Raw genomic sequence first — 14,395 nt, 5'->3', positions numbered from 1 at the left:
TACTTTGTCTTGGCAAACGTTACATGACTTCATAAAGTGTTGGCGACACATTAACGTGAATCAAAAGCAGCAGACAAAATCTGACGGTTTTTGTACACTACTCGCTTACTATGGATACCCCTACATATTTTTACCACGCGACCACTGTGGTAAATGAAGCTTCGATAAAAGTAGATATATTCTAAAACCACAGGTACACAATCCTCTCGCAACATGGATGCGGTTGGTACCCAACTTCCCTGACTTGGTACCAGCCGGGGTGTGGTTCTGTGCCACACTCTACAATGGAGGTCTGCCACAATTCTCTCCGTATGGCGATAGACGGGTGAAGATTCCATTTGCAGGTGTAATACAACAACTTGGAGGAAACGTTAAGCTATTTAAAGATGTTATTGATCGACATTCTAACGGAAACACCTATGTCAAGTTGATGCTTGTGAAGGGAAACGACAATATTGAACTATTTAAACACATGACGGAACTGGACACCGCCAACAATCCTTGGCTAAAACTGTACGGGGGAAACGGGGTTGCGAAAACACCAATATGGGTGGAAATATACGTTCCGTACCCGATTGATGTCAGTAACTGTATCTGGGAAGAAGGTTTGTATAATATACTTCTCCTTTATAATTCTTTTTTCACTATTAAATAATTGTTTCGTACATATTTCATTTATAGTTATGGTTTTAAAAAAAAAGGCTATACATACACACCATTTTGAAGCTGTTTAAGGTTAATCCTTTCAGCTTTCGGATATAGTTTACCAGTAAAGGTTCGGGGTAAGACTAGGACGAATGTATACCACTTAAGGTTTTTCAACACAGGCGACATCGAAACAGTCAAGATTATATGAAGACTGTGTGCACAATGCTGGGACCATCCGCTTTAAATGAACTAACCTGAACACGGAAAACCGGACACTACCTCCGATCACATTATACTAACAACGGGCTAACTATATGCTTAATGTAGACTGGATAATTTAACGTTTTCCCCAGAATCTGAGGTTCGTAAAAAACACCGACGGCTATAACGGATTTCGCAGAACTCAACAAGATAGATCTACGCATAGTATTAATACAAGTAGTATAGTAGTATATAGCAAACATGGATATACCCTTCTCTGCTCATTCCTCATCCCTATTGTTCTGTTAGCGTGACGTCGTAATTAGCATATCAATCAGCTGGAATTTTTCCTATGGTTTAAAAAAAGGATGAAACATTCTGGTATGGTTTAAAAATAGCAACTGACAGGAGACACATGTCTAGATGCGCCTGGGTGGATATGCAGGATAGGCCTGACCTAATTTGCATATGAATGACGTGTGACGTCATGGGAAAATCCCAGGAAGGGGAGAGTCGTGGAAAATGGTAACGTCAAGGAAAACCCGAGGGGGGTGGGGGGGTTACGCATAGTATTAATATAAGTCTTCAGTTAGAGATATGAACATTCCTTTAAAATCACCCCCTCCTATATTTGTGCGTCCGTATTTGTATGACCCTATTTGTTGTGAAGACGTTTAACCCCATACAAACTGTCTTGCAGGTCCCCACCTGATGATGTGTTGACCGATATATATATATATGTAAATTATTATTGACTATTAATTATAATTCAAATGCAGCATATAATTGTATGTTGCTTTTTTATCAACTGTACTATTTAGAAGGCAAGACTGACCATTTTGATTAGTAAGATTTTTTATTGGATCATTTCTTTGTTTATTGCAGTCCAAAGAATATGACGGAGAAAGAAGGACTTTGAAGAATATCCACAACAGGAACTCTCGCCAAAGGCGCCTTACCTTGTGTGATTCTACACCAATGCTATTGAACGTTTCTAATCTTTCACTACGAGAAGTGATTCCGAATTAATTCAATATTTAATATTTATTCAGAGTTAATATAATATATTTACCGTAAATTCCGTGCAGTCCTTTCCATTACAATCAGAATACACAAAAATGAGTAATTAACAGTAACGACAGGACGTGACTGGATTCAAACTAATGAAAACTACCTTGATAGAAAAACTTTGCAGAAGAAAAAACGTATTGCAACCAATCACATGACAGGAAAGAACGAATCGGAACCGAACAGGAATAGAAGTCACTGACGATGCTCTAGTAGCAGCATGCATATCTTTAAAGAAGTAACACAAAAGAAAAAAACCAATCTTTTGTACACAAGTAATAAAACTGTTAGAAATGTTTCATACTTTCGATTAAAACCTGTTTTTTGGATGGAAAATGTGTTTCCGACTTTTAATATATTAATGATATTTCAGGGAGCCATCACTATTTTTTCTTTTATAAGACTGCTGAAAACCTAGCTCCTTGCTACCGCAAATATTTTAGGTTTCTACTTGACGTACACATCAAATCTATAGTTTTTGGTTCTCTATACCGTAACGTAATTATTTGATGCACATCGTGATAATTATCAGGTGTTTCAGCAGTAGCCTACTGTACAAGTGTTGACAATAATTTGCTTGAAATCAGGAGTTTTAACAGGTATTACGGCTGCTTCTAGTTGATTTTTTTCTAACCTATCAGAGCGTAATTCACTTTCGTTAAGAGTTATGTGATCTCCACGTTCTTCCTACGCCACGGTTGACCGTGACTCCACGCTACACCGTTGTCGACATCATACCATTAGCCTACGACTACTATTGAGTGTACTGAACGTATTAAATAAGTTTTAATTAGAATTGCACTCCTTGATTTAAACACGTGACTACATACTAGCAGGATTAATAAAATGCGTGTTTTATCAGTGAATTTACGTAACTACAGTATACTTTTACACAACAAACGCTTTGTCTTATATATATGTGCCTCCGACCACTGTTTATTTCACTGCTGAAGCATTTACAACCGTTTACAAACTAAGCGAGTACTCTACAACCAAGCAAAGATCTATCGTAAATATGACTTTCGACACATTTCCCCAGCTGATTGATTGACCGAATAAGGTCTTATTATGATACATGAATGGCGCGCTAGTTGTAATGCATCCACATTTCAATACAGAATTGATTGTAGTTAAGTTTGTCTGTCAAAATCAATAACATATCAAGAGAACTTTTTTTAAAGATTTATCAGTCTTCGCTAGATATACGGTTCCAATATTAAATCGCTTGAACAATGTTTAGGTCAAATCTAAAAAAAAAAGGTAAAGTAAAACAATTTCAAACTGTACACTCCATTCTGTTATCGTCACAATGTACAGCCCTGTCCTGTAATCGTCACAATGTACAGACCCGTCCTGTAATCGTCACAATGTACAGACCCGTCCTGTAATTGTCACAAAGCACAGACCCGTCCTGTAATAGTCACAATGTACCGTCCCGTCCTGTAATCTTCACAATGTACAGCCCTGTACTGTAATCGTCAAAATGTACAGTCCCGTCCTGTAATCGTCACACTGTACAGTCCCGTTCTGTTATCGTCACACTGTACTGTCTCTTCCTGTAATCTTCACAAATGTACAGTCCCGTCCTGTAATAGTCACAATGTACAGTCCCGTCATTTAATCGTCATACTGTACAATCCCGTCCTGTAATCATCACACTCTACACTCCCGTCATATTATCGTCACAATGTACAGACCCGTCCTGTAATCGTCACAATGTACAGTCCCTGTTCTGTAATCGCCACTCTACAGTCCCGTCCTATAATCGTCATATTCTACAGTCCCGTCCTGTCATCGTCACACTGTACACTCACATCCTGTAATAGTCACCATGTCCAGTCCCTGTTCTGTTATCGCCACTCTACAGTCCAGTCCTATAATCGTCACATTGTACACTCCCGTCATGTAATAGTCACCATGTACAGTCCCTGTTCTGTAATCGCCACTCTACAGTCCGTCATGTTATCGTCACAATGTACAGACCCTCCTGTAATCGTCACACTGTACAGACCCGTCCTGTAATCTTCACAATGTACAGTCCCGTCCTGTAATCGTCACAATGTACAGCCCCGTACTGTAAGCATCACACTCTACAGTCCCTCCTGTAATCATCATAATGTACAGACCCTCCTGTAATAGACACAGTGTACAGTCCCGTCCTGTAATCATCACACTGTAAGGTCCCGTCCTGTAATCGTCAGACTGTACACACTCGTCCTGTAATAGTCACTATGAACACTCCCGTCCTGTCATCGTCACACTGTATAGTCCTGTCCTGTAATCGTCACAATGTACAGTCCCGTCCTGTAATAGTCACCATGTACAGTCCCGTCCTGTAATCGTCACGCTGTACAGTCCCGTCCTGTATTCGTCATACTGCACATACCCTCCTGTACTCGTCACAATGTACAGTCCCTGTTCTGTAATCGCCACTCTACAGTCCCGTCCTATAATCGTCACATTGTACATTCCCGTCCTGTCATCGTCACACTGTACAGTCCCGTCCTGTAATCGTCATAATATACAGCCCGTCCTGTAAAAGTCACCATGTACAGTCCCGTCCTATAATCGTCATGCTGTACAGTCCCGTCCTGTAATCGTCACAATGTACAGCCCCGTCCTGTAATAGACACCATGTACAGTCCCGTCCTATAATCGTCATACTGTACAGTCCCTCCTGTAATCGTAACAATGTACAGTCATGTCCTGTAATCGTCACACTGTACAGTCCCGTTCTGTTATCGTCATACTATACAGACCCTCCTGTAATCGTCACAATGTACAGTCCCGCCCTGTAATAGTCACACTGTACATTTCCGTCCTATAATCGTTACACTGTACAGTCCCGTCCTGTAATCGTCACAATGTACAGCCCGACCTGTACTCGTCATGTCCTGTAAACGTCACACTGTACAGTCAATCGTTCATTAAGTCGTTATAAAGATAAGCTGTCGACGCATGATATTATTTTCAAAGGTGACAATATGTTTGTCATTTCATCACAAAGTGACAAACGGACTATCTTTCTCGAAAAGGTGCATTTTACGGCCCCTTTACAGAACGGATAGATCTTATTACTTAAGAGTTTCAGAAATACTGTCGTATGAATTTCTATGATATTTTTCAAATTGTTGGAGTTGGCGAAGAACTGACACCAGACCGATTCTTAGGTTTTTGTTAGAATTTATTCTGCTAGATTTTATTTTGCCTAGAAATGTAAATAACTTGAAAAAGTGAACAACTTTTTATACGGGTTTCCTGCCTTTTTCCGATTTTCAAAATACGCTGTCGACATTTATACATGCACATAATATCGTTAAAGAAAACATTCTTTTAGTTTTGTTTTATTTGAATAATTTCCAAGTAAGCCCTTACTTTACTTTAAAATCTTCAACTGTTTACCACACTATCCAGTAATAGTGTGTACATTACATTGGGAGAAGGGTAAATTTTGAAGTTTTCGTACGTGATTCACATTATATTCAAAACCTTTGTACATTAGGAGCAGATATTTAAGTAGATGAAATTGATCTGAAGGTAGTATATCATTAATCTACATATACATGTCATCCTTTACAGAAAAATAATGTTGATCCTCAATTTTTTCCACTGTGCGTCAACCTCGGACGTTACGACATTGTGAGTGTTCATATCAGCCGCAATAGAACAAAGCAATCTGTTTTCGGTTTTCCTTAAGAATTAAAACGAAATAAAAATGCAGGTAACACATCTTGAACGATAACATCAATCGGCCATTGGTCAGTGTTCCTGGATCGTTTATAAATGGTTGACGTTTTGTAAAATGCTTGGCTGGATTGACGTTTGTTACGGCACGATTTCTCACCCAGACACGATTTCTCACCCCAACTCTCTATTTTAATAGGGGATGGATTTTGTCCGTGGTTTCATAAAACTTGCCTAAGTGAACATGTAATAGATAAGCTGACATGATTTCAAATGAGTAGTAGTTAAATGCACAACATGCCTGATATTTATTGGTTGATTTATCTATCAATCTATTATATACAATGTATTGCTTTTTACCGAAAGTCGATCTAAAAATACATTGTATGACTACTTGTTTCTATGCTATGACTATTGGACTAAAATTTCAAGGTTTTGTCAATATAAATAAATGTACTTCTGGTCTGTATAGCATTTACAAGTGTTTTTTGTTATATAATGTTGTTTGAAACGTTTAACATGTAAGACCACAGTTACCTTAAAAGTAAGTCAAGTGTTCCGCAACCGTTCAAGGTATCTGCTGGTCAAATATTAAAACTTGGCACAGTTGGTACGTAAAAATAGTTGATAGCCTACTGACGTACTATACCACAGCTTCGAGGCAGGTGAGTAAAAATATTTGTTATACAATAAAACAAGGTAACTTGAAACTAAATAAAAAGACCACAACAGGATCCGAGAAGAGACATATAAACAAACCAGTGTTCAAAAAATACTGAGACTGTGCTAGGTGTTGTGGAAAGTTTAACGCATTTTACATCATATTATGTAATACCTGTCGTAATGTCTGTAACCTTGTTGAAGGTCAACAGCTTTCTAAACTCCAGTGAATATGTTTTAAATTATTTATGCACTGGAATGCTTCAGCTGCAAATCAGATTCAAACAAAATCCGATAATCTTTGTTATGATAAAGTGAACCTTATTTTTTTAAATTAAACCATATGTATTTTGTTCACATAGATTCAGTGAGGCGGCAGGCCGGTAGACATTTACGGTGGCCCGTTAGAGCTATACTGTGAAAATGATGTATTAATGACTGCCACTAATTTTCTCGAAACGAGGCCGCAAAGTGCGGCCTCGTTTATTTATCACACGGAAGTTTATAAATCTATAATTTATTCAATTACTTTTGAAATACGCAACAGAAGTTTTAAAATATCTACAGAGATTCAATTAGACGATGAAAAATAAAAGTGTTGCCCGATTCATACAATGCACGTGCGCGCACCTTCTTAAACACATTCAAAGGCAACCGGTTCACTTAATTGATCCGTTACGATACAGTTTTGGTACGAAAATCTACACCTCATCAAGCCAACAACAGCTGGTCACTGTAAGTCAGTTTTTCCTCTGAATTTAGTGTCCTTAAACTGTCGCTCGGTGTCCGAATGCTCCGTGGTATAATGAAAGTCTCCGCGTAGAAAAACAGAACCGTAGAAAAGCAGAGACACAGTGGCGAAGGACAAAATTAACCGTTCACCAATAGATTTATAGGGAACAATGTCGACTAGTTGATTCACTTCTCATTCAGTCAAAGAAGGCTTATTATTTCGAAAGAATTGAAGAATGTAGTAAGGACCATAGACTCACCAAAAACTTAATGGGTCAAAAAGGTGAAATTATCCTACCAAGCTGTAATTCTGAAAAAGACTTTTCAAACAAGTTTAGTGATTACCTTCTGAATAAAATCAGCTCGATCAGGAAAAATATACCGGAAGTGAACTCTACTGCTGACAATGATATCTCTGTCATGACTGCTGACATTTAATTAATTTGATGTGGAACCATTGACAAAGCTCTCAATAACAACCCCGGATGAGTTGCGCAATATCATCATGACCTCGCAATCGAAGTCCTGTGAGATTAATCCACAGCCTACAGACCTATTAAATCTATGTCTTGAAGCACTGCTTTCTTTGATTACCTCAATCACGAACAAATCATTGGCTAAGTCAACGGTTCCATTGTGTTTCAATGAGGCACATGTTAGACCATTGTTGAAGAAGCCTGGAATGGACAAGGAGGAGTTGAAGAACTATCGCCCAGTATCAAATCTGCATTTTCTGTCAAAGATCTTGGAGAAGGTTGTGTTCCGGCGTTTAGAGGCTCTGCATGCAAACAGTCTCCATGCCAACCTGAAATCGGCCTACCGCATTGGACACTACTGAGATGGCCATCCTAAGTGTACATAATGACATAGCTTCTGCATTGGATAACGAGTGCAGAGCGAAGCTTGTCATGCTGTATTTGTCATCTGCATTTGACGTCATCGACCATGGCATACTTTATAAACGTCTGGAGTACTCTTATGGAGTGACTGATACCGCACTATGCTGGATACAGTCTTATCTGAGTGAACGACGACAATGTGTTGCTATCGGATCAACCACCTCACATGACTAAATACTAGATTGCAGGGTTCCTCAAGGGTCGGTGTTAGGACCACGAAAATATTGCCTGAACTCCAATCCGATCGGAGAGATTTGTCGTCGCCACAGCCTTCGCTATCATTGATATGGTGATGACACACAAATTCACATGGTCATCAAACCACAGGACAGTTGGGATACACTTACAGAAAATCTGAAATCTTGTCTGACAGATATCAGTACCTGGATGAGGAAAAGACGGAACTAACTCCCCAAACAATGACTCCCCAGCTCAAGGTCGGTGCCAGAACTATTGAGACTGTCCCAGCTGTTAAAAACCTAGGGGTATACTTTGATAGTTCACTGAACATGGAGAAACAAGTGAACGCTATTGCCAAATCCTGTTACTACCAGATCAGGAACATCGACTGTATTCGGCAGTTTATAACTTCAGGTGCATGCAGTATTTTGGTGCATTCATTTGTTACCTCTCGGTTGGATTATGGTAACGCCCTGCTCTGTGGTATATCTGACAAACTAACAAATCGTCTGCAGCTGGTTACTCGTACTCGAAAGAGAGAGCACATCACACTTGTGTTATATTCCTTGCACTGGTTACCTGTACGATACAAGTCGCAGTACAGCATTTTGGTGTTCATATACAAGGCACTGAATGGAACAGCTCCCCGGTATCAACAGGAGCTTGTTACTATGGATCAGCCGTCACGATCACTTCGGTCGGAGTCAGAACCATTGTTGTGTGTCGCAATATCTCGTACTGTGACCTATGGAAACCGGTGCTTTGGGAGGGTTTCGGTCACGTCGTGGAATAGCTTATCATCTGCTATTAGAATGTCAAATACCCTGGCCAAATTTAAGAAAGACATAAAAACTCACCACTTCATATCTGCATTTAAGCTTTTTGCAAAGACGTCATGTAAATACCACCCTTTAATTATTCATTTATGTGCACATTGCGATGATTATCTGCTTGCTTAATGTATAAAAGTGAGTGGTTATTACTAATTATACATCATACTATTATTCATAGGGTGAAAAGCGCTTTGGAGTTATTTTACAAATTATATAGGGCGCTATATAACTGTTGTATATTATTTATTATTATTATTATCAGAGAATTAACACATATGCTACCACTTATTTTGATGGCAGTACCTGTATTTATCTGTCTATTATTCATATACTTTTCATTCCACTAAATAGCCTAAACAAAGAGACGTTTTCAAAAGACAATTTGCGCGGGATATACCGTATATAAAATATTTTGCAAGACATATCTAACGAACAAAGGACACGAATTTGTACACAGCATGAACATACTAAAGCAGATGTGAAATCATTGCTCAGAAAGGGTACATACACTTCCTTGTTTTATTATAAAGTATAACAATATCTACTTGTAACAGGAACCGTTACACCATAAGGTGCCGAAACTAATCCAGTAGTCGCAAGTGATGCATCATAAAATGATCGCAATGCCATAATACAAGGGTTGTCAAACCGATCTTATTTTTGTAACCGGTTACTCGAACAATTTGGTAGTCAAATAATAAACAGCAACAAATACATTATATGTTTGGGAAATGTTCTATCTAAAACGTATTTACACCACAAACATACATATACATATTAAATAGCATGATCGTTTACTCGTGTATTTCAAGGTTAACACAGGAAATAGTTGCATGTAACCTCAGTAAGTTTTGTTCATGGACAACGCATGTCGGAATGCAGTAAGACGGATTCAATTACAGTTATCTGTACTCTAAATCATATGCGGTAATATTATTCTTTAGAACAAAATTTGCTCAGAAAGTTGATATATCACAGCTTTGTATTCTGGCTTCCTGTTAAAAAAAAATCAGATTTTCTATGGTGTTGGCGACATCTCTTTGCCAGTATTTAAATTAGAGTACAAAATTAACACTAACATGTAATCCCTGAACACTGTTTTATTACAAAACTATCCAATTGCGGTCGCATCTATTAAAATGCAGATAGTTTGTAGGTCTAAGCCAGGGAAACATGGGGCTCCCAAAAGGGTAAGTAAATGTCCAACTTTTCGGTTTAGGATTTTGGTAACCGATTCGTGGTCTTTCGCCGGAGTAACCGGATAACCAGCTTAACGTTTACTACCCTACATAATTCATCTACATACCCAATCTATAGCATCGGTCAATATCTAAATGTCGACCAATCAGGACCCGACCTAACACGGACATTTTGTCAAATAAAAAAATCAACGCAGATCTCAGTAGTGTTCGTAGTGACACTGCATACTTTTACTTGAAATGACTCAGCAAATGATAGATAAATCTGTTCGAAACTTTACATCGAATATCATTAGTGACTACATGTATTATATGCAACTACAGTACACCTCTATAACTATGAAACTTGTATCCCCCTGTACAACCACTCATGCTTATACATTAAATCTGTGTATGTTACATATCTTTGTATACCATCGCATGTCAAAGATGTTGAGATAAAATAAAACAAGAGGCCCAGAGGGCCTGTATCGCTCACCTGTATAATAAAGCAACCAGGGGAAATTATTCTAAGTACAAACAATCCCTCCAATGGTACAGAAGAAGAAATATTTAAAAAAAATAAACCTCAAATTCCCCTATTGAGCCCCGCAACTATGCACCCAAAGGGGCCACACCCATCATTTATACAAAATTAAGAACCCTTTGCCCAAGGATATTAAAGATTTAAACCTCAATTTCCCTTTTTAGCCCCACCCCTCTGCACCCAAAGGGGCCACACCCACCGTTTATACAAGATCAACTCCTTTTTGCCCAAAGATGCTCCGGACCAAATTAGGATAAAAAAACTTATCCCTACGGTAGAAACAGGGTTTTAAAGGTTTTACCTCTATTTCCCCTATTGGGGCCCGCCCCTCTCCACCCAGGGGGTCTAAACCCAACAATTTAACAACATTGAGTGCCCTTGACCCAAGGATGTTCCAGACCTAATTGGGACGAACTCCCTAAATCCCTGTGGTAGAAAAGGGATTTTAAAGTTAACCCCATCCCCATCCATCTGACCCCAGGGGCCAACACCCAACGTTTATATAAAATCAAGTGTCCTTGGCCCAATAACGCTCCAGACCAAATTAGGATAAAATCCCTTAATCACTATGGTAGAAGTAGGATTTCAAATGTTTTACCTCTATTGCCCCTAATGCCCCCGCCCCTCTTCCACCAGGGAGTCCAAACCAACCATTTATCAAAATTAAGTGCCCTTGGCCGAAGAATGGTCCAGACCCATTTGGATGAAATCCCATAATCCCTATGGCAGAATAAGGATTTGAAAGGTTTTACCTCTATTTCCCCTATTGGGCCCCGCTTCTCTGCCCCAAGGGGGCCACACCCACCGTTTATTTAGGGATTGAATGGATTTTTTTCATGTACATTGCGGCAATGAATAGCAGTAGCTGATCTACATATCCTGTGGAGCGCTTAAGCGCTCCTTAGAAGATATGTAAATCAGCTACTGCTATTCATTGTCGCAATGTACATGAAAAAAATTTCCATTCATTTCATATATTTACGTTACGATGACCTACAATAAAAAAGTTGCAACACTTTTTGTAAAATTTAGTATTTTTGATATCAGTATCGGACAGAAAATCATAAAAAGGAACAGCCAGAACTCCAGCCTACACACAACTTTTTTTATAATTTCTATAATCTCATAATAAACAACGCTTGATATTCCTTTCATTTTTGAAAGTTGATCTTATTTCATGTTTTTTGCATTTAACGCCGTAAGTTATATCAACCTACAACCACGAAAAAGACCTGTCTGCGAAAATCAAGACTAACCCAAAACTCGAAACATGTCAGGAACAAAATCAAAACCAAGACAACAACTGTACAACGAGTAGTTAAAAACAATGGAGAACTGACAGAAAATAGTAGAGACACTGCAAATGTACTGAATGAATTCTTCTCTAGTGTATTTGTTCATGATGACAACAGAGAGCCACCAATACTAAGGGAGAGAATCCAAGAAAATTTACTGGAATTCATAGAACTGACGCGAGAAAAAGTTATTACTGCCATAAGATCAACTAACCCTAACAAAGCTCCAGGACCCGACAACCTACACCCAAAATTCATTGTCGAAACATGTGATGCAATAGCAAAACCACTACAAATCGTATTCAAAAAGTCCAATATTTAAAAAGGGTACCAAAACCAACCCAGGAAACTATCGCCCAATCAGTCGGTTCCATGCAAAATTCTGCAAAAAATTATCCGAAACGAACCAATGGCTTACCTGAAAGGAAACAAAATATTTACCAAACACCAACATGGCTTCCGTCCAGGAAAATCATGTACCACCCAACTGTAACAAATCCTGGAAGAATGGAACAAGACACTCGATGAGGGGAAAAACGTTGACGTAATATACTTGGATTTTAGCAAAGCCTTTGACAAAGTGTGTCATAGGCTCCTAATCCACAAACTAGAAAAATGTGGGATCAAAGGACAAATCTTAAACTGGATTAGAGCATTCCTGACAGGCCTATCCCAACAAGTCATAATCAATGGAACTCCCTAAAAGAGTCTGCCAGTACTAAGCGGGCTCCCACAAGGGAGTGTACTCGGGCCAATTCTGTTCTTGATATATATCCATGACATGCCAGATGTATTAGAGTGTACTACAAAACTATTCGCGGACGACGCCAAAATATCAGCTAATAATTCAACCCCAGAAAATCAAGCTAGACTGCAACAGTGTATTGACAGAATGTGCCAATGGACAGAAAATTGGATGATGAAGCTGAATTTGGACAAATGCAAGCATATAGAAATTGGACAAAAACCCAAGTCATCCAACTACTCGCTGACGCAATACGGAAACACCATCGAAATCACTAAGGTGAATAGTGAAAAAGATCTGGGAGTTCACATCGACGAAAAACTCAAAGCAAACCAAATTGCAGGAATAGTATTCAGAAGTTTTACATATATGAACCCAAACATATTTGTAACACTCTACAAAGCTCTTATACGACCACACCTTGACTACGCTTCAACGATATGGTCACCCCTGTATACCAAGGACAAAATTATAATTGAAAAAGTCCAGCGAAGAGCAACGAAAAGAGTAACTACACTAACGAACAAATCATACGCTGAACGTTTAAGAATACTCGGTCTACCAACCCTAGAATACAGGAGGGAGAGAGCAGACATGGTCAAAGTGTACAGAATCCTTAATAACATCGACAAACTTGATAAAGATAAACTATTCCAACACTGCGAATACAGATCTACAAGGGGGCACTCCAAGAAGCTGTTTAAAAGGCCCTACAAAAAGCTGATCACACGAAACTTCTTTAGCAACCGAATTATTAAACAGTGGCACTGGTTGCCTGAGGAAGTGGTCTCATCATCGAGCCTAAACTGCTTCAAGGAAAGACTAAACAAGTTCTGGAGAAATCACCCGAGGAAATTCAACCCCTCATTTTGGTATTAAGACTGGATCTACCATTCCAATACCAAACTTAACATCAAGTGTCTCAACTAAGACAATGAACTGTTTGAGTTTTTTATGCAAACTCTACAACGGAAGGGCTCAACCCTTTATCTACAAGGGCTCAACCCTTTTATCGACATGTTTGTGAACAAACGAGTGGATTTGTTTTTAAAACATTTAAAACCCATTATTACCATAGACATTGCTACACTATTATGTTTAAGGAAATAATAAGTGCGCAACCGAAAAAGTAAGTCGCAAGTGAAGAAATAACAATGATGCATCACTACAAGCTTGAATTAGCTTTCAACGATGCCACATCAGCAAATCAGCAAATCAGCAAATATATTTAGTAAAAGTTTATGTCCGCACTATTTCACAACGGTCACCATAATAACCATCCAGGGCATTCGTCGGCCGAGCATCCGTCGACGGTGGGCAGAGCTCATTTAAAGTTGAATGTACATCCGTGGAATGTGCTGTTTGCCAGAAATCCTGCTGAAGTAAATGAAGATAATTTGGTGGATGAAGTGCCCTGTGTCATTACAAAGTTCTCTGATACATTGATGTCACGGGGACTACCCAGCCAGACGTTTGGGTGTTCGAAAGTTCGTGACCATGATCGCGAGGAACCGATGGCGTGTCGCCATTACACGTTTGTGCGATGTCCCGCGTAGGGGCGATATAATTTCCTTGTGTGCCGTTTGATGAGCCACCCCAGTCCTCGTACGCTCCTTTAACAGGCCGTCTAGTGTACGATTCGCTTTTTTGAAATTTACCCCGCGAACAATCTCAATATTCCGACCTATGTCTACTAGATGACGATTTACCGCCCTCTTATATTGA

General features: G+C 39.1%; 1 protein-coding gene across 1 annotated transcript; it reads left to right on the top strand.

Annotated features, from left to right (window-relative positions):
• Window positions 1-2,253, top strand: LOC110449331. The gene is made up of 2 exons (XM_021496113.1): window positions 1-605; window positions 1,735-2,253. Exons 1-2 carry the CDS (start codon window positions 218-220, stop codon window positions 1,746-1,748), a joined length of 402 nt encoding a protein of 133 aa, XP_021351788.1. The 5' UTR covers window positions 1-217; the 3' UTR covers window positions 1,749-2,253.
• Window positions 2,254-14,395: the final 12,142 nt, after the last annotated feature.

This window comes from Mizuhopecten yessoensis, unplaced genomic scaffold (genome assembly GCF_002113885.1).
Source record: "Mizuhopecten yessoensis strain PY_sf001 unplaced genomic scaffold, ASM211388v2 scaffold4571, whole genome shotgun sequence".
In the NCBI taxonomy this organism is placed as follows: Eukaryota; Metazoa; Mollusca; class Bivalvia; order Pectinida; family Pectinidae; genus Mizuhopecten; species Mizuhopecten yessoensis.
The sequence above is the reverse complement of the archived record's forward strand: the minus strand, read 5'-3'. Positions and strand labels throughout refer to the sequence as shown.